Genomic DNA, 27,819 nt, shown 5'->3' with positions numbered 1-27,819 from the left:
AATCACTGTTGTCAACTTGATGTATGTCCCTTCCCTCTTTTCCCTATAGACGTAGAAATATTGTTGTACATACATTTAAAATATATATAAGTGGGCTCGTGCTACATTTTTACTCTTCCTAATTTCCCTCTTACAGAATAATCTTAACTTTTTAGTTGGCTCAATAATTAATAACAACAGTTAGCATTTTTCAAGTGGTTATCTGTGTTAGGTAATGCCTTTTTATACTAATACATTATTTCATCTGCCCTTCCCAACCTTTTGAAGTCCGCATTATTATCCTCCTTTTACAGCTCAGGAAAGTAGGTTCTAGGGAAGTGAAATATGCCTACCCAAAGTCACACTGTTAAGTTGTAGTGTCAGTGTGAGTCCTGAATGTGTAAAGTAATCCTTGTCAAAATTTAAATGTTATCTCATTTCTGAAATATATCTATAATACACTATAACACTTTCGAGATGTGTTTCAATGAAAGCTATACACATATTTTCCATTGATGTCAATTTCCTGGTTCTTGTATGTAAGATGTAACAAACTGAGTAAACTAAGTGAAAGGTACAAGGGACTCTTGTTACCATGATTGTAACTTCCTGTGAATCTATAATTATCTTAAAATTAAGTTACTTAAGGGACATCTGGGTGGCTCAGTCACTTAAACGTGAGACTTCAGCTCAGGTCATGATCTCAGGGCTGGTGAGTTTGAGCCATGCATCTGGCTCTGTGCTGACAGCTCAGAGCCTGGAGCCTGCTTCAGATTCTGTCTCCCTCTGTCTCTGCTCCTCCCCCACTCGTTTTCTCTCTCTCTCTCTCTCTCTCTCTCAAAAATAAATAATTATTTTAGGGGCGCCTGGGTGGCGCAGTCGGTTAAGCGTCCGACTTCAGCCAGGTCACGATCTCGCGGTCCGTGAGTTCGAGCCCCGCGTCAGGCTCTGGGCTGATGGCTCGGAGCCTGGAGCCTGTTTCCGATTCTGTGTCTCCCTCTCTCTCTGCCCCTCCCCCGTTCATGCTGTGTCTCTCTCTGTCCCAAAAATAAATAAAAAATGTTGAAAAAAAAATTTTTTTTAAAAAAAAAATAAATAATTATTTTAAAAAGTTACTTAAAAATTTACATACTGTATGATTCCATTCATGTAAAAAAATTTTTTTAATATTTTTTAATGTTTATATTTATTTTTGAGACAGAAACAGAGTATGAGCAGGGGAGGGGCAGAGAGACAGGGAGACACAGAATCCAAAGCAGGCTCCAGGCTCTGAGCTGTAAGCACAGAGCCCCACGCGGGGCTTGAACTCATCAACTGTGAGATCATGACCTGAGCTAAAGTCCAACACTCAACCGACTGAGCCACCCAGGCACCCCTATGTAAAATTTTTAAAATGACAAAATTATAGAGATTAAGAACAGATTCATGGTTTCCAAGGGTTGGGAGCATGGAGAGATGGGTGTGACTGTTAGTGGGCAACACAAGGAATCTTTATAGTCATGGAACAGTTGTGTATCTTGATTGTGGCAGAGGTTATACCAATCTATACATGATAAATTGCAAATAACTACACACACATACACAAATGAATACATGTAACCTGGCAAGATCTGAATAAACTCTGTAGATATTTACCAATGTCATTTCCTGGTTTTGTTAATGTACTATAGGAATGTATAATATTACCATTGAGGGAAAGTGGGGGAAGGGTACAGGGGACCCTCTGCACATTTTTGAAATTTCCTGTGATGTATATTTCAAAAGAAAAAATTACAGTTATGTAACAAAACACTAAAACACTTCTTATATAAAAGCTTCTTGTAAATGTTGGTTTAACATAACATTCATTGTAAAACTTCAGAAATTCTTGAAAAGTTGGTTAGAATTACTGGTTTCTTTGTTCATTTGTTTTTCAGAAGCACCAAGCTTTTCAATAGTTTCTAATATTAAACAAAAAAGATGGGGGCGCTTGGGTGGCTCAATCGGTTAAGTGTCTGACTCTTAGTTTCAGTTCAGGTCATGATCTCACGTTTTGTGAGTTCCAGCCCTGCATTGGGCTGGTCCCCACACTAACAGCATGGGGCCTGCTTGGGTTTCTCTCTCTCTCTGACCCTTCCCCGCTCACATACTCTCTCTTAAAATTAATTTTTTAAAAAGTAAAAAAAAAATAAAGAAAGAAAGAAGTAAGATGAGGAGTAAATAAAAATAGTTTTTAGTAGTCAACTAAAATTCTGAATTAAGTATTTGGAATTAAGGATATTGAATTTTCCTCTTTATAGGTAGTTATTCTTTTTTCTTATATATTTTTTTAACATTTCTTTTTTTTTTGAGAGAGGGCAAGCAAGTGGGAGGGGGCAGAGGATCCAAAGTAGGCTCTGCGCTGACAGGCTGACAGCAGCGAGCCTGATGTGGGGTTCGAACTCAAGAACCGCGAGATCAGAGTCGAAGGCTCAACGGATTGAGCAACCCAGGTGCCCCTCTTTTGTCTTCTTTTAGTTAAGGTTGGTTTCACCAAACTTAAGATATTCCACAGCGGAAAACAATATACATTAAACAATACATGGAAAGTAATAATAATAAATAAGCTTACCTGGCTGTTACTACCTACCGGATACCATTATAAATTACTTCTGCCTACAAACACATTTAAACCTGAGAATAACACTTTACTACTGATTTTAAATATTCTCATTTTATATACTGGCACAACGACAGACACTCAGATCAATGGAACAGAATAGAGAACCCAGAAATAGACCCACAAACATATGGCCAACTAATCTTTGACAAAGCAGGAAAGAATATCCAATGGAATAAAAACAATCTCTTCAGCAAGTGGTGCTGGGAAAACTGGACAGTGACATGCAGAAAAATGAACCTGGACCACCTTCTTACACCATACACAAAAATAAACTCAAAATGGATGAAAAACCTAAATGTAAGACAGGAAGCCACCAGAATCCTTGAGGTGAAATCAGGCAAAAATCTCTTTGATCTTGGCTGCAGCAACTTCTTACTCAACAGGCCTCTGAAGGTAAGGGAAACCAAGGCAAAAATGAACGATTGGGACCTCATCAAAATAAAAAGCTTCTGCACAGCAAAGGAAACAATCAGCAAAACTAAAAGGCAACTGATGGAATGGGAGAAGATATTTGCAGTATCAGATATCTGATATTTGCATATCAGATAAAAGGTTAGTATCCAAAATCTATAAAGAACTGATCAAACTCAACACCCAAAAAACAAATAATCCAGTGAAGAAATGGGCAAAAGACGTGAATAGACACTGCTCCAAAGAAGACATCCAGAGGGCCAAACGACACATGAAAAAATGCTCAACATTACTCATCATCAGGGAAATAAAAACCAAAACCACAATGAGATACCACCTCACATCTGTCAGAATGGCTAACATTAACAACTCAGGCAACAACAGATGTTTGTGAGGATGCTGAGAAAGAGGATCTCTTTTGCACTGCTGGTGGGAATGCAAACTGATGCAGCTACTCTGGAAAACAGTATGGAGGCTCCTCAAAAAATTAACAAAAGAACTGCCCTATGACCCAGCAATTGCACTACTAGGTATTTATCCAAGGGATACAGGTATGCTGTTTCAAAGGGGCACATGCACCTTTGTTTTTAGCAGCACTATCAACAATAGCCAAAATATGGAAAGAGCCCAAATGTCTATGGATGGATGAATGGATACAGAAGATGTGATGTGTGTGTATATATATATATATCTTCTGTATCCATTCATCCATCCATTCACACACACACACACACACACACACACACACACACACACACAATGGAGTATTACTTGGCAATCAAAAAGAATGAAATCTTGCCATTTGCAACTACGTGGATGGAACTAGAGGGTATTATGCTAAGCAAAATTAGTCAGAGAAAGACAAATATCATATGACTTCACTCAATATGAGGACTTTAAGACACGGAACAGATGAAGACAGGGAAGGGAAGCAAAAATAATATAAAAACAGGGAGAGGGACAAAACATAAGGGACTCTTAAATATGGAGAACAAACAGAGGGTTACTGGAGGGGTTGTGGGAGGGGGGATGGGCTAAATGGGTAAGGGGCAGTAAGGAATCTACTCCTGAAATCATTGTTGCACTACATGCTAATTTGGATGTAAATTTAAAAAATTTTTAAAAACATTCCCATTTTATAGATGAGGACAAAAAGACAAGAGCTGTTTCACAGGCAGAAATGTTGTGCCTTTTTACAGACTTTCTACTATAGTTATATTTGCAGAAAACTCTTAAGCAGTGTACTTTGGGCTTTTAAATTTTTTCTTTGATTAAAATAGTATTATCTTAATTGCTGTCATTAGCAATAGTTTGATGTACTATTTGTTCTATTTAGTGGATTGTCTGCCCATTTACTCTATTTTGTTCACAAGGCAGAAAATGAAAAGAAACACTATTTCCAGGCACCTGGGTGGCTCACTTGGTTGGGCATGGGACTCTTGATTGTAGTTCAGGTTATGATCCCAGTGTGGTGGTATCCAGTGCTGAGCATGGAACCTGCTTGGGTTTCTCTCTCTCTCTCCTATGCCCATCCCCCATGCCCAACCCCTACAAGCTCAATGTCTCTAAAATAGAAAAACAAAAATTAAAAATTTTATTTATTTATTTTTATTTATTTTTAATTTACATCCAAGTTAGTTAGCATATAGTGCAATAATAATTTCAGTAGATTCCAATGATTCATCCCCTATGTATTACACCCAGTGCTCATCCTAACAAGTGTCTTCCTTAATGCCTCTACACATTTAGCCCATCCCCCCTCCCACAACCCCTCCAGCAACCCTCAGTTTGTTCTCTGTATTTAAGAGTCTCTTATGTTTTGTCTCCCTCCCTGTGATTATTTTTGCTTCCCTTCCCTTATGGTCATGTGTTTTGTATCTTAAATTCCACATACAAGTGAAGTCATATATTTGCCTCTCTCTGACTGACTGATTTCACTTAGCATACTACCCTCTAGTTCCATGCAAGTTGTTACAAATGACAAGATTTCATTCTTTTTATTGCCAAGTAATACTCCATTGTATATATATATACCACATCATCTTTAGTGCAAAAAAGAAACACTATTTTGAAAATTATCATGTCTTTCCTTGCTTTAAACCGATGTAAAATATGAGAGACAAGTGAAATGAAATTTACAATTTGAAGCTAAAATGAAGAGGTTGAGATTTAACTCACCCCTGGTGCTCTGACAGGTTTGCAAAAATAAAAATATCTGACCTTCAAATTTCTCTCAGTTAAGCTCTAGTCTTTGCTGTCATCTTTGTAACTGGAGTGATCTGACACCACTGCTGGAGCTACAGCGTGCTGGGAAAACTGGGAAGCCTGCACCAAACACCGAGGGTAGCAGAGGAACTCTGCCAACTCGCAAGCACAGCCGTGCCCAGGCAGGCCGGCAGGAGGACCTCTGAGGGGCACCTGGCCCCCCCACGCCAGGGCTTCCCCATGGCGACAAGAAGTGCGTGCCCAAACACTTCCGGGAGGCACTTTGAGGCCGGACAAGCACTTCCGGGTGGCACGTGGCAGCGGGGGCGGCTCTTTCGCACGTCTCACCTGTGGTAGCGTCGTCCACTCCACAGGAATCGGCGTAGGCTTGTGCCATGGCGTCTCGGTACGACCGGGCAATCACTGTCTTCTCCCCAGACGGACACCTTTTCCAAGTGGAATATGCCCAGGAAGCGGTGAAGAAAGGATCCACAGCGGTGAGCAGCCAACTTCACCACCGCCCCCCACCCCGCCCACCGTGCCCGGTGTCATGCCTTCCTTACCCAGCTGCCCCAGCCCAAGGCTCCGGTGTGTGTGGGGAGGGGGGGTCAGGAAAGGAGAGCCTCCCACTTGTGAAAATTGCTGCGTTCTTTTAATTGATGGAGATGCCCTTTCTGAAATTTGAGCAAGAGGCAGCAAGAGGTAGATTTCATAGGTGTGCAGCCGCTTTCGAAGCATAGCTCCAGACCCAAAACTAGGGTGTCAGTTGAAGCCTTGATTTTAGAAGCAATATGAATGCCGTGTCTGACAATAAGAGAAGAAAAGACTTCTTCCAGCCAGTAACAGCCATCCTGAATGCACATAAGCCACTTCGCGGGAATTCACAGATGCGTGGAAAAGTAGCAATTACTTTGTGTGGGTACTGTTGTTTAGCAGTAATTACATTAAAAATAGACCATGCCTGCCCCTGAAATAGGAACGATTAAAGTAAAATTGAATCTCTTATTGAGAAGTTGGTCGGGGCGCCTGGGTGGCTCAGTCGGTTAAGCGTCCGACTTGGGCTCAGGTCAATGTCTCGCGGTCCGTGAGTTTGAGCCCCGCGTCGGGCTCTGTGCTGACCGTTCAGAGCCTGGAGCCTGTTTCAGATTCTGTGTCTCCCTCTCTCTCTGACTCTCCCCGGTTTATGCTCTGTCTCTCTCTGTCTCAAAAATAAATAAACGTTAAAAAAAATTAAAAAAAAAGAAAAGAAAAAAGAGAAGTTGGTCAAAAACGCCAAGCCAGTTATCATACATTTCCACCTGTTAAAAGTAATTGTCCTAAAGTTTTCACCTGAATATTTGGCAGCCTTTTAGAGCCTCTAAGCCCCAAGAAACTCCGATCTTTTGCCACTTTTTGGTTGTTGTTCAAATAATGCTGGAATTCCTTGAGAGATTATACCCTACATTATATTTATGTATCCACATTTCTGAGAAACTTTTAAATGCTCAGGGTAGCAGTACTATTCCTGCCAAGTATTAATTATATTTAATAATATTAGTGATTTATAAAAATTAAAAAGAACAACATTGCCCTAGTAACCAAAGATCTATTATCCCGAATCTTCTAAGTCCTAACCTATGAATCAGAAGGATCCAATTTTTTTTTAATCTCTCAAATTTCATGAGCATGTTTGTTTTGTATTTTGGAAATTGAGACACTAGCTATGAGACTACACAGTGCATTTCTAAGTGTAGCAGTGTCTGTATTTTCCCTCACTTTCCAAAGCAATTTAGTTATGGAAGGAAATAATTCACTTTTATTATAAATCTATCAAATGTAAAGTGGTAAAAAAAAATAACACTAGAAAGAATCTTATCATTTTTAAAGTATTTTTCTATTTAATTGGGCCCTCTAGTTTTGTTTCTGTTTTATAAGTAATTTTTTTAGAATTGTAAATTTAAGAAAAGCCTGATGTAGCTTAAACCAAAAGGGTACCGTTTTGATAAAAACAAAAAGTTATATAATCCCCAACAAGGCATGAAGCATATGGTTAGAAAATAATGCCCAAGTTTTAGAGCCTAAAATAAAGGAAGTAATGGTAGAAGACTGGGGTGTAATAAGAAGCCACATTGGCTCATTTAAAATGTTTTAAGAATGCTATAGAACTGATTGATAGTTCCTTTGTAATGAGCTGTAAAAGGGTAAAGATATAAAAATACCTATAGTGGGCCTTTTTAAAGATACATTGGAAGGATGAGACAGTTTCGTCTCAGGATTCTGAAATTATAATTTGCATCTTTGCATGGAGTTGTTCATTGCGTTTCCTTGAGGGTGCTATGACCTTTTATGGGGGGTAAAGTTTATAATGGCATTTATTAAAATACACCACAAAATACTCTGTCTGTAAACAGTAGTTGCTGTGAGGACTTATAAATAAGCCAGGGCTGACCAGTTTTGACCAGCATGTGGATGCAGTATTATTTAGTAATACAGGAAGTTATGGGGACCACATTTAGAGTCTTGGCCTCCACTTCCTTCTTATTGATTATCTTATAGCATGAAATGAGGCAAGAGGCCTGTTTTCTTTTTGCTTTAGTTCCTTTTTTTTATAAATGAAAAACATGTTTGAATAACATCTTGGAGAGGTAATACCTTTCTTCTTAGGAAAAAAAGTCATGAATCCTTTACAGTATTCCCATGAAAAAGGTAAGATTTATTACCATTCCTTACACTGTCCTTTCTCTGACCCCGAACTGTTACTGGCTCCACGTTTCCTACTTTTTCAAATCTTAGCTTCACATTCTGGCCATCAAATTCTTCCATAATCCTTATCAACCCTCTTTAATTAAAGGGGCAGCTTCATTGGTTTACTCATCATATGTGTTTGTGTCCTCGTAGGTGGATGGAGGAGAAAACACCTTTATTTCTGCCACACTCCCTCTTATTTATCCTTTGGGAATCTCCTCACATTGCTTCTCCTTGATGAAGCCTTCTCTGATCCACTCCAGCCATCATGGCTCTTATTCTTTTCCGGAATTTATAACCTGTACCAACTATTTGGCCTCATATTCACTTTATTGTTAAATTTTTTAAATGTTTATTTATTTTGAGAGGGAGCACACGCAGGAGAGAAGCAGAGAGAGAGGGAGGGAGAGAAACCCAAGCAGGTTTTGCGATGTCAGCTCAGAGCCTGATGCAGGGCTCGATCTCATGAACCCAACCCCAAGATCATGACCTGAGCCAAAATCAAGAGTCAGATGCCCGACCGACTGAGCTACCCAGGTGGCCCATGGCCTCATATTCACTTTAATTTCAGGCCTATTTAATAGGCTTCTCACACCAACTGGATAGTAGGATCTTTAAGAAGCTAGGTAGCCTAATTCCTCTTGTATTTATGTATATACCACATGATATACTACAGTGAGGGGGCTAGGTAAGAAGTAAGTGTTTAAGTAATATTTCTTTTGTACCAAGTATTTTATGCATATTTTGTAATGTTAAGGACAGTATTTAACTCCCTTTTTTTATGTGTGGAAACTGATTCATGGCTGTGATAGCTTCCTGAAGGTACTCAGCTAGAAAATGATGGAGCCCATATTCACACCTAATTTTTTCTACTTCCAAAACCTCTGCTCTTTGCATTGTACCATGAAATTTGTTCGATAAATATTTGAATATTAATTGGCTATCACTATCATGAATTTGGAAGGCAAGTATGCATCAGGTAAGGCAACCAACTTCTCTAAACTGCAGTTTCTTTAATAGTAAAACAGGCGGCAAACTAGCGCCTGCTTCATAGAGTTGATGTGAGTTAAATGAGGTAATAATACATGTTAAGCATCTTGCACAGTGTCTGGTTCACAGCAGCTATTTAATAAATGGTTGCTATTATTATTTACTCTCCCTTTGCTTTCTCTTTTCCCTTCACTTTTGTCCGTGGTTCTTCTAGCACATTCATTTTTGTTGAGCACTTACATATGCCAAACATGGTGCTGGGTTCTGGGGTTTCACAATGAGTAAAATCCCTGTTCTTAGAGAGTTTACTATCTTGCAGGAACATTAGATGATTAAGTGAATGGTCCTAACTAGGCCTAAATGAGTATTATAATGGGGAGAATATGGTACAGTATGGGAACTCTAGATGTTAGGGAGATTCTCCTAAGGAGGTGATATTTAAGTAAGCACCTGAAAGATGAACGGTAGCCACGTTAAAAGGTGGGGAGGGGGAGGGGTATTTTAGACAAAGGAAATAGCATGTGGAAGACCAAGCAGCAAAAGACAACTATGTTCTATGAATTGGAAGGCATTCCAGATCACTGAAGCAATGTAAAAAAAAAAAAGAGAGAGAGAGAGATGCAGAGAGAGAGAGAGATAAAACTAGAAAGAAGGGCTGGATCATAGAATGACTTTAAGAAAGTAAGAGGCCTTGAAAGATTTTAATGGCTATTGTCATTCTCTGGATTATTACTGATCTCTCCTTCTAGTAACAGACTGCATTTGTCCAACCACAAAGGCACTCACACGACTCACATAGATTCATTCATAGTCTCTATCCTCCTGTACACAGTGATAAGCATGTGACTCAAATCTAGCCAATGTAAGTCCATCCTTAGGACTTTTTTAACACTAGAAATAGAGGTAGCTTTTTTACTCTGGGACAACTGTTGGGACGTGTGTCCAAGATTGCCAGTGGCCATCTTTCTTTTTCTGTAACAGAGAAAGTTTCTGTGCATTAAGAGAGCAAAAGGCTGATATGTAAAGAGTAAATATTACAGTCCCTACATCTTATGGTTCCAGGTCCAGTTCTGTGCTGTCTCAGTTTGCTTAGTGAGAAATGGTCCTTACTAGTTCAAGTTTTTAAGTAGAGGAATGACACATTCAGATTTTCTTTTTCATGTTTTTATTTTTCAAAGATTTCTCAGACTTTAATGTGGTCAGTGGATTGGATGATATCAAGACTGGAAGCAGGGAAACCACAAAGGAGTCTATGAAGTAATCCAGATGAAATATGATAGTTTTCACTAGGGTTGGGGCATAAATGGGAATAAGGCAGATTTTAGAGAAACTTTAGTGGCATAATTGATACAATTTGATTATTATTTGGGTAGTATTGGGGGAGAGGAAGAGGAGAGAAGGAGGTACTGAAGAGGGAGGAGTCAAAGATGGCACCTCTGTTTCTGGATTTAGCCTCTGGGTAAATGGCCCTGCCATTTTCTTAAGGAATACGAAACTTGACTGAAGTCTGAACCATTGAGGTTTGGGACTTGTTGAGGTTGAAATGCTTATGAAACTATAGTAGGCAACCTCTAAAATGGCCTCCAGTGATCCCCACTTTCAGATGTTCATGCCCTTGTGTAATCTTCCCTTGGGTGTGGGCTGAATCTAGTAATTCTCTTCTAGGGAATAGGATAGGCAAAAGTGATGGGATGTCACTTCAGAGGGTAAGTTACAAAGAGATGGTGACTTATGTCTTGAGCATCCTCTTTCACTTTCACTTGCTTGTTCTTCTAGCATGCAGTTGCCATTTTGAGTTGTCCTATGTAGCAAGGAATTGAGAGAAGCTTCTGTTCAAAACACAGTAAGGAACTGAAATCTGTAGCCCTACGATCCCTGGGGAACTGAATCTTGCTAACAACCATGTGAGTGAGTGTGGAAATGGAGCCTCCCCTATGAGCCTTGAGATGAGTACAGCCCTGGAAGACAAACTTGATCACAGGCTTGTGAGAGACCCTAAGTCAGAAGGTAAACTGTGTCCAGATTCCTGATCCACAGAGACTGAGGCATGAGTCTCTGTTTGGAACTCAGGAGATTGATCTGCGCTAGAGATAGTAATTTTGAAGGGCATTACTTCTCTCCCCTACTTAACGTGTATGTTGAAGGTCAAGCGATGTTGAAGGTCAAGCGAATGAGTATTCTTGAGTTCTGTCTTCACTCGAGAAGATGAAGTATAGACTGTAGACTAATGCACTATGTAGAGGATAATCTACAGCCATGAGGGACCTTAATGATTTGTGTGTAATCCACCCTGGCTAAACTCTGAGAGGAGTCGGGGGTAGAAACCATGTTGCCATCAGCTGAGGGATGATGACACTATTTGGGTTTGAAGGGGTTGAGAGAGAGGTGGGAATAAAATTAAGTGGTCTTTAAGATTTTAAGAGAGACTTTAGCATATGTTTAAATTGCTGGTGAGAATAAAGCCTATAGAGAAATTCAAGGTTTGTTTGTTTTTATGTTTATTTTATTTATTTTTTTAACTTTTTATTATTGAATATTTGGAACACACAAAGATATAAAGGGAATACCATAATGAACCTCTGTATACCCATTACCCAGCTCCAACAGTTATCAACATTTTACCAACCTGTTTTATCTTTCCTCAACTTTTCCCTCTTTCCAATGGAGTGATTTTAATTGAATTTTTTATTGAGATAATTGTATATTCACATGCAGTTGTAAGAAATAATACACAGGGATTTGGGGGCACCTGGCTGACTCAGTAGAGCATGCAGCTCTTAATCTTGGGGTCATGAGTCCGAGCCACATGTTAGGTGGAGAGATTACTTAAATAAATTAACCTAAAAAGGAAAAAAAGGAAGGAAAGAAAGAATACATAGCGATTCCTTGTGTACTTTGCTCATTTTCTGCCAATGGTAGCATTTGCAAAACTATAGCTCAAAATCATAACCAGGTTGTTGACATTGATAAAAGCCACCTATTTTATTCAGATTTCTGGTATCACTTGTATGCATTTGTGTGTATATTAAGTTGTATCAGATTTTATTGCCTGTGAACTTTCTTATATCCACAGTCAAGATTCTTTTTTTTTTTTTTTTTTTTTCTGAGAGAGAGGCAGGGCGGGGTTGGCGGGGGGAAGAGGGGTAGAGAAAGAGAATCCCAAGCAGGCTCTGCACTGTCAGCACAGAGCCCAATGTGGGGCTCAATCCCATAAACGGTGAGATCATGACCTGAGCTGAAACCAAGGGTTAGATGCTTAACCAACTGAGCCACCCAGCCTCCCCAATACAGTCAAGATTCTGAATAGTTCCAACTCCACAAGGATTCCTCATGATGCTCTTATATAACCACACCCACCTCCTTACCCTGCCTGCCCTACACACCCTTGCATACATAGCCCTCATCCTTGGCAGCAGTCATCTGCCCTCCATTTCTAAAATGTTTTCATTTCACTTTTTCATTATGTAAATGCTATTCTATAATATGAAATCTTTTGGGATTTGCTTGTTTTCCCTTTTTCCCCTTGATCTAAGTTGTTGCATATGTCAACATTTTATTGCTCAGTTGTATTCCATGGTATGGATGTACCACAGTGTTTATTCACTTGTTGAAAAATATTTGGGTCGTTTACAGTTTGGAGCTGTTATTTATAGATATGCTATGAACATTTACAGCAGTTTTTTGTGTTAATATAAGTTTTTACGTCTCTGGTATAAATCTCCAACTGTGTAATTACTAGATTATATGGTAATTGCATGTTTGGTTTTATAAGAAACTGCCAAATTGTTTCCCAGAGTAGCTGTATCATTTTACATCCTCACCAACAGTGTAAGAGTAATCCAGCTTCTACACATCCTTGCCAGCATTTGGTGTTATTATTTTTCATTTTGTTCATTCTGATAAGTGTATAATGATCCCTCTTTGTAGTTTTAAATTAGCAGTTAAATGGCTAATGATATCAAACACATTTGTATGTGCTCATTTGCCATTTGTATATCTTCTTCAGTGAAATGTCCTTCATGTCTTTTATCCATTTTCTTTTTCTTCTGTCACATTTTTATTAAATTCCATCCAGTTAACATACATTGTAGTATTAGTTTCAGGTGTAGGATTCATCACTTACCTGCAATACCCAGTGCTCATGACAAGTGTGCTCCTTAATCCCCATTGCCTATTTAACATCCCCCAACCTCCCCTCCAGCAACCCTCAGTTTGTTCTGTATAGTTATGAGTATGTTTTATAGTTTCTCTCTCTTTTTTTAATCCCTATGTTTTTCTGTTTTGTTTCTTAAATTACACATATAAGTGAAATGATACAGTATTTGTTTTTCTCTGACTTACTTTGCTTAGCATAATACTCTCTAGCTCCATCCATATCATTGCAAATGTCAAGATTTCATTCTTTTTTTATGGCTGAGTAATATCCGATTGTATATATGTGTGTGTGTGTGTATATATATATATATATATATATGCCACAATTTCTTTATCTGGTCATCAGTCAATGGACACTTGGGCTGTTTCCATATTTTGGCTATTATAGATAATGCTGTTATAAACATTGGGGCACATGTATCTATTTGAATTAGTTTTCTTTTATCCTTTGGGTAAATAGCTAGTAGTGCTATTGCTAGATCATAGGGTAGTTGTATTTTTAACTTTCTGAGCAATCTCCATACTTTTTACCACAGTGGCTGTACCAGTTTGCATTCCCACCAACAGTGTAAGAGAGTTTCCTTTTCTTTGCATCCTTGCTAACATCTGTTGTTTCTTGTGTTGTTAATTTTAGCCATTTTGACAGGTGTAAGGTGATATCTCATAGTTTTGATTTTATCTTTCCCTGATGATGAGTGATGTTGAGCATCTTTTCATGTGTCTTCTTTGGAAAGATGGCTATTTGTGTCTTCTGCCCATTTTTAATGGGATTATTTATTTTGGGGGTGTTGAGTTTTTTAAGTTCTTTATATATTTTGGATACCAACCCTTTATCATATATGTCATTTGCAAATATCTTCTCCCACTCTGAAGGTTGCCTTTCAGTTTTGTTGATTGTTTCCTTTCCTTTATATCTTGATGAAGTCCCAATAGTTTATTTTTGCTTGTGTTTCCCATGCCTCAGGAAACATATCTAGTAAGAAGTTGCTATAGCCTATGTCAAAGAGGTAACTGCCTATTTTCTCCTCTAGGATTTTGATGGTTACCTGTCTCACATTTAGGTCTTCAGTCCATTTTGAACTTATTTTTGTATGCGGCATAAGAAAGTGGTCCAGTTTCGTTCTTTTGCTGTCCAGTTTTTCCAACACCATTTGTTGAAGAGACTGTCTTTTTTCCATGGGATAGTCTTTCCTGCTTCATGGAAGATACCATATAGTTGTGGGTCCATTTCTGGTTCTTCTATTCTATTCCATGGACTAGGTCTCTGTTTTTGTGCCACTACTATACTGCCTTGATCAGCACAGCTTTGTAATATAACTTGAAGTCGAGAATTGTGATGCCTCCACCTTTGCTTTTCTTTTTCAAGGTTGCTTTGGCTGTTCAGGGTCTTTTGTGATTCCGTACAAATTTTAGGATTGTTCTAGCTCTGTGAAAAATGCTGTTGGTATTTTGATAGGGATTACATTAAATGTGTAAATTGGTTTCGGTAGTATAGACATTTCGACAGTATTTCTTTTTCCAATCCATAAACATGGAATGTTTTTCAATTTTATCCATTTTCTAACCAGATTGGCTTTTCCACTGTTGAGTTTTGACAGTTCTTTATGTATTCTAGATCTAGCCCTTCATCAGATGTAGGGTTTTCAAATATTTTCTCCCTGTCTGTAGCTTGTCTTTTCATCCTCTTCATATGGACTTTCATAAAACAAAAGTTTATAATTTTGATGAGGACCAATTTAACAGTTTTTCCTCTTACGGTTCATATTTCTTGGTGCCAGGTCTAAGAACCCTTTGCCTAGTTCCCAAAATTTTTCTCCTGTGTTTTTTCCTAAAAGTTTATAGTTTTGCATTTTACGTTTAAATCTAGGATCTATTTAGAGTTAATTTTTGTATATAGTGTGAGGTATAGGTTGCAAATCATTTTTCAGTGGAGTATTTTGAAATCTCAGATATTTCACAAATAAGTAAATACTTCAGTATACATCTCTAAAAAGTAGTTTCTTAAAACCATTATCACTCCTAACAAAATTGACAAAAACTCCTTAATATTTTGTAATCCCCTACATTCTGGTTTTCATTGTTGCTCACAAAATATCTTTTCGTAATTGTGTTGTTTAAGTCTGAATCTAAAGTCCATGCATTGCTTACCCTTAGGCATCTGTTTTAGTCATGAACAGCATCTCTTCTTTTTTTCCTGGCTTTGACTTCTTGAAGAGACTGGGTTAATTGTTCAGTAGAGCATCCCACTTTCTAGATTTATCTGATTGCTTCCTTGCTGTCAGAGATTTTACTATTTGGAGAGAAGAGTCTAATGAATAAATAAATAATTGTAAATGTGTTGACTGAAAGAACAAGTTATTATAAAGGATAATAGAGAAGGACTTCTTGAGGTGAAATTGAAATGGAGACTTGAAATAGGAAAAGAAGCATTCCAGGCAGAGGGACTTGAAAAAGTCTTGAAAAAAGGTAATGTGGCTGGAGCTTGGTGAATAACAATGACATACTGTTGGATAAGTAGGCAGGAGCCAGATCGTGTTCAGCTTTATAGGCAAGACTAAAGAGTTTGAAAAGATTTTCTAAGTACAATGGAGTGCTGTGGAAGGACATTCACCTAGAGAGTAATCTTGACCCTATTAAGGTTTTTAATGCTCACCTTGGCAGCTTTGTGGAGTCTAGATGGGAGTGCAGGGTGGGGGTGGGAAGATGGAGAGCAAAGGTAGAAAGGGGAAAACTATTAGGCTATGTAGTTGTATGTGATCCAGGCAAGAAATGATGGTTGCTTGTACTAGAATGGTGATGGGGAACTGGTTAGCTTTTGTAAGTGAAATGGACAAAAACAAGGTAATTGATTGGAAATGGATAGTGTGAGAGGAGGAACTATAAAGGATAACAACTGGGGTTTTGGCTTGAACAGTGGAATGGATGGTGACTCATTTCCTCACATGACTCTGGCTGCCAGTTTGTGATGCTTTTTTAACAAGTTATGAAATAGTCTTCACAGATAGTCTTCCTGCTTTTCTAGTGTTGTTTTTAAACTACGTATGGATATTGAATTTTATCAAATGTTTTGTAGCTTTTATTGTTTATACTATTTGATTGTTTTAGTTAGGACTCTTTCAGTTGCAAGCATGAGAAACCCAACTCGGGGCACCTGGGTGGCTCAGTCCACCGAGCGTATGACTTTGGTTCAGGTCATGATCTCATCGTTCGTGAGTTGCAGCCCTGCATTGGGCTCTGTGCTGACAGCTCAGAGCCTGGACCCTGCTTTGGATTCTGTCTCCCTCTCTCTTTGCCACCCCCCCTCCCTGCTTTCTCTCTCTTTCAAAAATAAATAAATATTTTTAAAAAATTGTTTTTAAATAAAAGAAATCCAGCTCAAACTGATTTAAGCAAAAAATTAGGATGGATTTGAACAGCATGGGTCCACTTGAACTTTTTACAGTACTGTAAATGTATATCTCTTACTTACAATTTTTTTAATGTTTATTTATTTTTGAGAGAGAGAGAGAGGGAGCACCAGAGGGGCAGGGGGAGAGAAAAAGAGGGGGGCAGAGGATCCAAAGCAGACTCTGCGCTGACAGCAGCGTGCCTGGTGCAGTGTTCGAACTCACCAACCTCGAGATCATGACCTGAGTTGAAGTAGGACACTCAACCAGCTGAGCCACTCAGGGGCCCCATTCCTTACAATTTGCTTAATGTTTTCTTTTCTCTGGCTTACTTTATCGTAAGAATAGAGCATATGACACATATAACATGCAAAATGTGTGTTAATCAACTGTTTATATTATCAGTAAGGCTGCCAGTTAACAATAGGCAATTAGTAGTTAAATTTGGGAGAAGTCAAAAGTTACACATGGATTTCCAACTGCATGAGGTGGTAGGGTTGGCACCCCTAACGCCTGCATTGTTCAAGGGTCAACTGTACTGAATCAAGTACCCAAAGGGAGCAGGGGTAAACCTTCCTTTCAGGCTCAATTACATGGCTACTACGGTCTTCTTGAATAGCCCTAGAACTGGTGTGTCTCTGTTTCTTTTTCCTTCTTTTCCTCTTCTCTTCCGTCTCTGTGTCCATCTCTTACTTGCTCTTTATATTACTTTCACCCTCAAACATGACCTCCCTAAGAGTAGCTCCTAAATAGTCCTAGGCTCCAGGCTCCTAGCTATAGGTAAAGAATTATCCTGTCTTCCAAACACTTTCAGTAAAACTGTAAGGATTTACTGGGTTGCATTACAGCTCCACCTAAAGACTCCTTATTTTTCCAAGAACAATTGAAGAGCTCTTGTTATCAGAAGGGCAAAAAAACCAGATCTTCATTCTCCCCTGTAACATTTATATTAAAAGATTTGCTTTCATTGAAACTCCTAAAATTCCTGGAATGAACCATAATTGTTTATAGTATGTTACTATTTTTATGTGTTTGTAGATTCCATTTGTGAAAATCTTGTTTAGAATTTTTTTTTAAAAATTTAATGTTTTATTTATTTTTGACAGAGAGAGAGAGAGAGAGAGAGAGACAGACAGGCAGACAGAGCATGAGTGAGGGGAAGGGCAGAGAGAGAGAGAGGGAGACACAGAATCCGAAGCAGGCTCCAGACTCTGAGCTGTCAGCACAGAGCCTGACGCGGGGCTCGAACTCAACGACCGCGAGATCATGACCTGAGCCCAAGTAGGATGCTAAACCAACTGAGCCACCCAGGCGCCCCTTGTTTAGAATTTTTAACATCAGCTTTCCTAAATGAAAATCACTGGTACCTTTCTTTATTTAGAAAATGTTATATTTGCCAGATTTTAACATTGTTATGTAGCTTTCCAAAAAAAGAGTCAGGAACATTTTTATTTTGATCTGTGCCATGGAATAATTTAAATAACACAGGAATTACCCATAACAGCAGATTAGGAAAAATTCATCCATGAACCTTCTAGGCATGACACTTGTTTTTGAAATTATCCCATGTTTGTTAGAGACTGTGTTGTCTATTATTTTCTTGAGTCAGTATGGGCAGTTTTTTAATTTTTCTAGTCTGTCATCCTTTTCACTAAGGTTTTCATGTTGATTAACTTAGGGTTATAATTTTTAAATTCTTGCTTTTTCACACTTGTATATATTTTTTACGCTTTGTTCCTCTTGGCTAGATTAACTGAGATATCTCTTAATTATTCCTTTAAAAGCTATCTCTTGGTATTACTTGTCATTTATATTGTTTTCTCCCTAATCATTAATTTCTGCTTTTTTTCTTGTTTTTCCCATTAAGCTTAGCTTAAATATTTGTATTCCTTTTTTAACTTCTTGAGTAACTTATTAATTATTTTACAATGAGATTAGGAATTTTCTTCTGAGAATAATTTTACCCTCATCCAAAAGACTTTGATATTAGGATTTTCATTGTAAACATTTTCTAGTTTGTGTTGGAAGTTTTAATTGCTTTAAGTCAGAATTGTTTAGGTGAGAATTATAAAAATTATCGTATGTGGTGATCAATTAATTTATTAAAATTTGGGGGAAATATTGAGATTTTCTTGAGCCATAATTTATGTTACATTGTTAGAAAGTCCCATGGCTTTTCGCTATAAGATATAAAGTTCAACCTGAGTCTATTAGATGAGGGTGGGATGTAGAGGGAGGGTTGTCGTTTTAGATAGCATGATTAGGGAGAGGCCTGTTAGATAAATTGACAGACTGGAATGAAGTGAGGGAACAATAAGAGCAAAAGCCTTGCTAAATTGTCTTAAGTTTTATTTAATTGAAAGATGTAATCTCAGGTCTAGTTCTGTATTTAACCTATTCTATATTTCTGTTTCAATGATACTAATTGAGAGCACACCTATTTGCATAGTTAGTACTAATATCACCCTTGGCCACAAGGCAATCATAAACACAAATACCAATTCTCAAAATATTTAGGTTACCATTGTAATACAAAATTAAGCTTCTTATAGATTACTCTTGAGCCCCTGAGAATATGGGCATGTTTCCACAGAAGACCCAGTTTGAGAACTACTATCCTTACACATTATTCTTTAGACTTTTTCCCACTTCACTCTCAAGGGAAGAGGTGGAGAGAGGAACAATGGGATTCTTGTTGAATTCATGTTAGAATTGACGTTTTGTTGATCAGTGAACTAGAGTGAAGGCATTTGGTCTTTCTCTTGGCTGCTTATGTTCCCCAAGCATTATCTCTCCAAATTGTGAGATACATGGGAGAGCTTTCAGAATTTTATCTACTTAATTTTCTAAACTACTTCTACTCCACTACTGGTATTGCCCACTCTACAAGGAATCTACATGGATTCCCAGCATTTTCTTTCATTTTGGTTAAAATTGTTCTATATCTGCTTAGCACTTCTTCAGGTGTATTGCGTGAGTTTAGGACACTCGTGTAGTTATAGCATTGGTGGTATATTCTTCCAATCTCGACCTGTTTGTCTTCTGTACTTTTGGGTTTGGAGAATGGAGTAATCCTGTACCTGTGCAGCTGTTTTCTCAGAAGTCAACTTTTCTCATTTTTATTGAATGGTTAAGAGAAAGCCTTTTCCGGGGCGCCTGAGTGGCTCAGTCGGTTAAGCGTCCATCTTCAACTCAGGTCATAATCTTGCAGTTTGTGGGTTCGAGCCCCCACATCTCTGTTATCAATACAGAGCCCTCTTCTGATCCTCTGTCTCCCTGTCTCTCTGCCCCTCCCCTGCTCGTGCACTCTCTCTCAAAAATAAACATTAAAAAAAAAAGAAAAAGACTTTTCCTACAAGTCATGGGGTAGGATAACTTCATTTTAATGTCAAAACTAACAACTAATTATATTTTTTAATCACTTGATAGGTTGGAATCCGAGGTACTGATATAGTTGTGCTTGGAGTGGAAAAGAAATCTGTTGCCAAGCTTCAAGATGAAAGAACTGTGAGGAAAATTTGTGCCCTTGATGACCACGTTTGCATGGCTTTTGCAGGTACTTATGGACCTACAGTAGCTATAGAGTATCTTCGTGTAGTAGGGTAACACAGTCGGGCCCCCCCTACAGCTGTCATGCTATATTTACACAACATATAGAGATATGCCCCATTTCTTACTTTGACACAAACAGCATACCCTACCTTTTCTGGAAAATTACACTTCTATAAACATGGATTTCTAATAGTTAGCTTTGATCAAACATAAATGTTAAACAATACATATTATAGTATCCTAATTATGACTTTAGGTAACTGTTTTCTTTTTAAACTTTTTATTTTTAAATTATAGATAGGAAGTCGTAAAAAAACACAAGGAAGTTTCCTTTACTGAGTTTCCCCCAATAGTAACATCTTCAAAAACTGATAAATTGAGATTGTTACAAGCCACAGAGTTTATTTAAACAGTTTTACTTGCACTCATTTGCATGTGTATGTGTGTGTGTTTTGTAGTTTTATTAGACGTATCATGTGTGTAAGTTCATGTAACCATCACTGCAATCAAGATACACAACTCTTCATTAACACAAGACCACTTCATGCTAATCCTCCTCATCTCTAACCTCTGGCAACAATAATCCTCTCTCTTCTCCATCTCTATAATTTTGTCATTTTGAGAATGTTATATGAATAGAATCCTGTGATATATAATCATTTAATCTTGGCTTTTCTCGTTCAGCATAATTCCCCTACAGTTCATCCAAGTTGTTGCATATGTCAATAGTCACTTGCTTTTTATTGCTGAATAGTGTCCCATGATATGGATCTACCACACTTTGTTAACAACTCACTGATTGAAGGACATTTGGATTATTTCTAGTTTTCGCCTGTTACAGAGAAAGCTGGTGAACATTTGTGTACAGGTTTTTGTGTGAACATAGGTTTTCCTTTTTTGCAGTAAATGGTCAAGAGTACAATTGCTGGGTCATATGGTAATGCATGCTTAGTTTTATAAAAAACAGACAAATTGTTTTCCAGAGCAGTTGAACTATTTTACATTCCTACTAGCAGTATATGAGTGATTCATTTTCTCTGCATCCTCAGCAGCCTTTGGTGTTGTTACTTCTTTAAATTTTAGATATTTTTATGAGTGTGTCGTGATATATCATTGTGGGTTTAATGTGCATTTGACTCATGGCTAATGATGTTGAACATAATCTTCCTGTGCTTATTTGCCTCCGAATAGTAAACGAGATGTTTTTCTTGTCATGTGTGCTTGTGCACGCACCCATTTTCTTTTTTACTTTCTTTCTTTTTTTGTTTGAAATAAGACTTTAATGTGCACAAAGAAAGTTCACATTAGTGACAGAGAGAGGAAGGAGGGTGAGGAGGTCCCAGGAAGCCCAAGGAAACTGGAGTGTGGAGACAAAGGCCGTGGGGCAGAGGAAGTGGCTAGGAGGGAAGGAGAGCAGAGGGGTGGGCCAGGCAGGGCAGGGCCGGGCTGCATCGTTGCCTGGTGGGGGTCAGGGGCAGTGTGGAGGCAGGCTCTTACTTCATCACAGTGGTCTTCCTCTGGCCTCCGTTCTTCACTTCCTTCTGTTCCCTGAGCCCCGTTCACTTCCTGCCAGAGCCGAGAGCCTGGAGCCATCCCTGCCCTGCTCCTTTAGTCTTTCCAGGGGCTGAAGTACTGGGCCTGCGGCCAGCAGTGGGGCCAGCAGCTCATTCCAGCGGATATAGGTCTAGGTCCTTGAGTCTGGTCGGGTGCGTGGCCTGGGGGCCCTCCTGGGTATGGTTGCTGAGGGGCGGTCCAACTGCATGCACGGCTGCTGCAGCCCTCCCCGTTGGTCTGGAGTAATGTCCTGCAGCTGACCACCACCCCAACGAGTGTCAGAAGAGTGGGACACAGGGAGTAAACGTTATGATCTTGTTTGGTGCTGGCCTTTCGCTATTGCTCCTGGCACAGTGGCAAGGTCTCAGAGCCCAGGTACTGCCTGAGGGATAATGGCCTCATGAGGCTCAGGAGCTGGCTGAGCAAAGACAGCTGGGCCTTCTCTTGCCAGAGAGGGAGTAGTGTCTCTTGCTGGTCCAGCATCCGTGCAACAACCACAAGGCTGAGCTGGCTTTGAAGCTGCCTAGTCTGGGAGGTCAGAAAGAACTATGCAAGTACCAGCAGATTGTGGCAGTACTCTGACACCTTGCTCGGGGTGCAGCACAGCTGCTGGAGCTTCCCTGGCCACCCCTGGAAGTTCTCGAGCAGCAGAAGGCAGAAACTGATGGCGATCAGGCTTGGGCAGCAGGTGGAGCCCCACGTCCAGGCTGACTCAGCACAGCGGCTCCATCAGGCCCAAGAGGTCCCTGGCTGGGCCGGGGCACACAGTGTCAGGAACTTACGGATGTAGCTCGGGCTGATGTCCAAGGCAGTCTCTGGGGGAGTGTCCTGCTGCTCACTTCAGCTCAGGCTACTGTTATTGTTTTTTAGTGGTTTTTTAAAAAATTTATTATTTTATTTTGAGAGAGAGAGCAGAGGAAGGGCAGAGAGTAAGAGAGAAACTCCCAAGCAGGGTCCACGCTGTCAGCACAGAGCCCAACGCAGGGCTTAATCTCACAGTTAATGAGATCATGATCTGAGCCGAGCTCAAGAGTCAGATGTTTAACTGACTGAGCCACCCAGGTGCCCCATGGCCACTGTCATTTTTAAGCACTCTCCCCCTGTGCCAACAGGGCCCCTGCAGGCCCAGAGCAGGGTTGCGGGCTCCCAGGATGTGAAATGCCTTCATGACCTCTTGCAGCAAAGGGGCATCACCAGTGCTTATCTCCATCAAACTGATGGAAGAGCCCGTCCATGTTGAGATCCCATAGGAGGCCAAAGACTCCTGAAGAAGTTTCTGGAGACTGTGTCAGCAGCTGGAAGAGCCACTGGAGCAGGAGCACCGGGTAGTCAGGGGTGTGCAGGTAGAGGCTGCACAGGAAGGAGAGCTGCTGGGCCGACGGGCAGTGAGGAACAGCCCTTCCAGGTGGCTGTGTGACTTCAGGTGTAAACAATCCAGGATGCAACACAGGGGGGACAGCTGGGTAGAAACAGTCTGTCCAGGATGTGCTGGTGGAATGACCTGCAGTGATGTGAAAAATCTCTCCACCAGCATCCTGTGCCCAAGTGTGGCAGGCACTTCATCTTCATCCAGACCAGGGAGTCAAGGTCGGGACAGTTGTGCAGAAGCAGCTCCTCTTGCCCTTGCTCCAGGGCCTGTTCCTCCTTCTCCTGCACTGAGTGATCTAAGCTATTGATGTAGGTCTGTGAGGCCACAGAGGTGAACTGGAACAAGGTGTGGGTATCCACCACTGGAGCCAGAGTCTTCTGGCTTGGGACTGCCATGTTCGAGAACAGCTCCTCCAGTGAGGCCAGGCTTCCCTGGAGGTCTGAGTCCTGGGGTCTTGCTCTAACTCTTAAGGCAGCTTGTGGGCCCACGTCCTCCAGCTCTGAGGCCCTGCCATGGCCACGCACCTTTGGGCTGGAGCCCCCCTGCCAGCCTGTGGTACCCTCAGGTCCAGGAACTCTACAGGCAGTGGGTTTCAGTCATTGGGGAACATATCCTCAGCCACCTGCACCTTGGGCTTCCATGACAACGTGGGAGTTGGAGCTGAGGTGGGACTGCAGCAACACTGGGCAGGGTAGAGGAGTCTCTGGTACAGAGGTGCTCGAAGCAGCCGCCCTTCAGGTTGGGAAACAGGATGGACATCACAGCAGCTGTCTGGACCCCTTCTCTCTGAGGAAGGGCTAGTGGTGTCTTCTGGGGCCTGGCCGTCTGCAGACAGCAGGACGTTTTTTCCTCCAGGGCCGCCAGGCCTCCCCATGGCCCCAGTGTTGCATATGGGCAGGTGGCGCCTGGGCAGGCAACAGCCGCCTACCACTCGGACACGTGTACACGGCCACATGCACCCATTTTCTAATGATGCTTTTTCAAACCAGGATTTTATATTGATTATTAAACAAAAAAATAGCCTTTATCTTTCTGTCTTAAAAAAGTAATCATCTTGGGGCACCTGGGTGGTTTAGTCAGTTAAGCGTCCAACTCTTGATTTTGGCTCAGGTCATGATCTTGAGGTTCATGGGATCCAGCTTCACATGGCAGAACCTGCTTGGGATTCTCTCTCTCCCTTTTTCTACCCCTCCCTCACGTGTGTGATCATTCTCTCTCTCTCTCTCTCTCTCTCTCTCTCTCTCAAAATAAATAAATAAAAATTTTAAAAGAATAACAAACACCTTTAAAAACAGCCACCTTGCCACAAAACAAATTTTGATAAATTTTTGAAAGATCAAAATCATACAAAGTATCATTTCCAATCAAAATGAAATAAAACTAGAAATCAACAGAAGGAAAGCTGAAAAATTCCACAGATGTGTGGGAATTAAACAATACAGTTGACCCTTGAATGACACAGGTTTGAACTACACAGGTCCACATATATGTAGATTTTTTTACATACAGCATTGTAAATGTAATTTCCTTATGATTTTCTTAATAACCTTTTTCCTCTAGCTTACTGTGTTTTAATAATACAGCATATAAGGGGCGCCTGGGTGGCGCAGTCGGTTAAGCGTCCGACTTCAGCTCAGGTCACGATCTCGCAGTCCGTGAGTTCGAGCCCTGCGTCGGGCTCTGGGCTGATGGCTCAGAGCCTGGAGCCTGCTTCCGATTCTGTGTCTCCCTCTCTCTTTGCCCCTCCCCTGTTCATGCTCTGTCTCTCTCTGTCTCAAAAATAAATAAAATGTAAAAAAAAAAAAAAAAATACAGCATATAATACATATAACATACAAAATATATGTTAATTAACTATGTTATCAATAAGGCTTTCAGGCAACAGTAGGCTATTAGTAGTTAAGTTTTTTGAGGAGTCAAAAGTTATGTGCAGATTTCGCTTGGGGGGGTCAGTTAGTGCCCCAATGCTCACATTGTTCAAGGGTCAACTATACTCCTAAAAAATCCATTGACCAAAGAAGAAATCACAAGAGAAATCAGAAAATATCTTGAGACAAATGAAAATGAAAACACAACATGTAAGACTTATGGAATGCAACAAAAGCAGTGCTAAGAGGAAAATGTGTGGCTATAACCATTTACTTTAAAAAAAAAAGATTTCAATTCAGTAGCCTATTCTTACACCTTAAGAACTAGAAAAAGAAGAACTAACCCTAAGGCTACCACCAGGAAGGAAATAATAAAGGAAGATAGGGAAAATAAAAGATTATAAGAAAAAACGTATATAAAACAGAGAATAGGAAAGCAAGAGAGAAAAATCAATAAACCCAATACTTGGTTCTTTGAAAAGATCAATACTATTGACAAACCATTAACTAGGTAAACTAAGAATAAAAGAAGACCTAATTAAAAGTAGAAATGAAAAAGGGAACATTACTAATAATTTTACAGAAATAAAAAGGATTATCAGAGAGTACTATGAGCAATCATATACCAACAAATGAGATAATCTAGAAGAAATTGACGCATTTCTTGAAACATACAAATTACCTGAAGTTACTCAAGATGAAATAGAAAATCTCAACAGATGTATAGTAAGAGTCAACCAGTGATCAAAAACCCAATTAAAAGAAACAAACACAAACAACAAAAAACATGACCTGATGGTTTCCCTGGTGAATTCTACCAAACATTTAAAAAAGAATTAATACCAGTCACTCTCAAACTCTTCCAAAAAATTGAAGAAAGAACACTTCCAAACTCAATATTCTATGAGGCCAGCCTTACCATGATACCAAAACCAGACAAAGACACTACCAGGAAAGAAAACTACACGTATAAATATTGATGTAAAAATCCTCACCAAAATACTAGCAAACCAAATTCAGCAAATTAAAGGATTTATGTGTTGTAACCAAGCGGCCTTTATTCCTGGAGTGCCAGGATAGTTCAACACTTGAAAATCAATCAACATACTATACCACATCAACAAAATGAAGAGAAAAACAGCATGATCATCTCAATCGATTCTGAAAAAGCATTTGACAAAATTCCATACCCTTTCATGATGAAAACACTCAACAAACTAGGAATAGAAGGAAAAGACCTCAACATAACAAAAGCCATTTATGAAAAACTCACAGCAAACATCATACCCAGTTACGAAAGACTGAAAATTTTTCCTCTAAGATCAGGAATAAGTCAAGGATGTCTGCTTTTGCTACTTCTATTTAACATAGTAAGGAAAGTCCTAGTGTGAGCAATTAGGCAAGAAAAAAAAAAAGGCATCTAAATTGGAAAGGAATAAAATTAGCTTTGTTTATGGATGATGTGATCTTGTATATAGAAAACCCTAAGGATTAAAAAAAAAAAACAACAACACAACATTGTCAGAGGTAATAAATGAAATTGAAATTGAAATAAATGAATTGAAAAAAGTTGCAGGAAACAATGTCAACACACACAAAAATTAGTTGCTTATCTATATACTGACAATGAACAAACTGAAAAGGAAAATTATGAGAAATAATTCTATTTACAATGGTATCAAAAATAATAAAATACTTAGAAATTTAACTAAGGAGGCAAAAGACTTGTACGTTGAAAACTATAAAACATTACTGAAAGAAATTTAAGAAGACACAAATAAATGGAAAGACATCCCCTGATCATGGATTAGAAGATTAATATTGTTAAGATATCAGTACTACCCAAAGCAATGATTCAGTATATCCCTGTCAAATTTCCAGTGAGTTTTTTTCAGAAACAGAAAAAACTAAAATTCATATGGAACCTTGAAACAGTCTTGGAAAATTGCAAATCTGGACAACTCATGCTTCCTGATTTCAAAACTTGTCAAACCACTGCAGTGCTAACATAAAGATGGACATATATAGGCTCCTGGATGACTCAGTGCTTTAAGCGGCTGACTCTTGATTTCAGCTCAGGTCATAATCTCAAGGTTCTCTCTGAGAGCCTCTCTCTCTCTCTCTGAGAGCAATCTCTCTCTCTCTCTCCCTCCCCCCCCCCCAAATAAATAAATAAACCTAAAACGAAAACATATGGACATACAGACCAATAGAATATAATGGGCAGCCCAGAAATAATCCTCATATACATGGCCAAATGATTTTTGACAAGATTGTCAAGAGTATTTAATGGGGAAAAGATAGTCTTTTCAACAAATGGTGCTGGGGAAACTGAATATCTAAATGTTAAAGAATAAAACCTTAGCTAACATTATATGCAAAAATTAACTCAAAATGAATTAACTAATGGGGTACTTGGGTGGCTCAGTCAGTTAAGCACCCAACTTGGCTCAGGTCATGATCTCGTGGTCCGTGAGTTCGCGCCCCATGTCTGGCTCTGTACTGACATCTCAGAGCCTGGAGCCTGCATCAGATTCTGTGTCTCCCTCTCTCTCTCTGCCCCTTCCCCGCTCATGCTGTGTCTCTCTCTGTCTCAAAAATAAATAAAGACTAAAAATAAAAAAAATTTTTTTATTATTATTTTTTTTAACGTTTATTTATTTTTGAGACAGAGAGAGATAGAGCATGAACGGGGGAGGGTCAGAGAGAGAGGGAGACACAGAATCTGAAACAGGCTCCAGGCTCTGAGCTGTCAGCACAGAGCCCGACACGGGGCTCAAACCCATGAACTGTGAGATCGTGACCTGAGCTGAAGTCAGACACTTAGCCGACTGAGCCACCCAGGTGCCCCAAAAATAAAAATTTTTTAAATGAATTAACTACACATAAAACCTAATGCTTTAAAACTCAGAGGAATACATAGGAGAAAAGTTTTGTGAAATTGGATTTGACAGTGATTTTTTGGATTAAAAGAATGTAAATTGG

General features: G+C 39.5%; 1 protein-coding gene and 1 pseudogene across 2 annotated transcripts in view; one reads left to right on the top strand and one right to left on the bottom strand.

Annotated features, from left to right (window-relative positions):
• Positions 1 to 5,553: 5,553 nt before the first annotated feature.
• PSMA8 (proteasome 20S subunit alpha 8) overlaps positions 5,554 to 27,819 on the top strand; it is a 60,431-nt gene continuing 38,165 nt past the window's right edge. For both annotated transcript variants that reach the window (XR_009251007.1, XM_058692463.1), the window contains exons 1-2: positions 5,554 to 5,733; positions 19,921 to 20,047. Coding sequence is in view for 1 of the 2 variants with exons in the window: in XM_058692463.1 (XP_058548446.1) it covers positions 5,632 to 5,733; positions 19,921 to 20,047 (229 nt within the window). In the remaining variant the exon portion in view is untranslated. The remainder of the gene's footprint in view (positions 5,734 to 19,920; positions 20,048 to 27,819) is intronic.
• On the bottom strand, positions 21,559 to 23,361 carry LOC131489829 (protein FAM178B-like; annotated as a pseudogene).

Source organism: Neofelis nebulosa, chromosome 11 (genome assembly GCF_028018385.1).
Source record: "Neofelis nebulosa isolate mNeoNeb1 chromosome 11, mNeoNeb1.pri, whole genome shotgun sequence".
In the NCBI taxonomy this organism is placed as follows: domain Eukaryota; kingdom Metazoa; phylum Chordata; class Mammalia; order Carnivora; family Felidae; genus Neofelis; species Neofelis nebulosa.
Note: the sequence above shows the minus strand (reverse complement) of the source record. Positions and strands in the feature narration are given on the sequence as shown.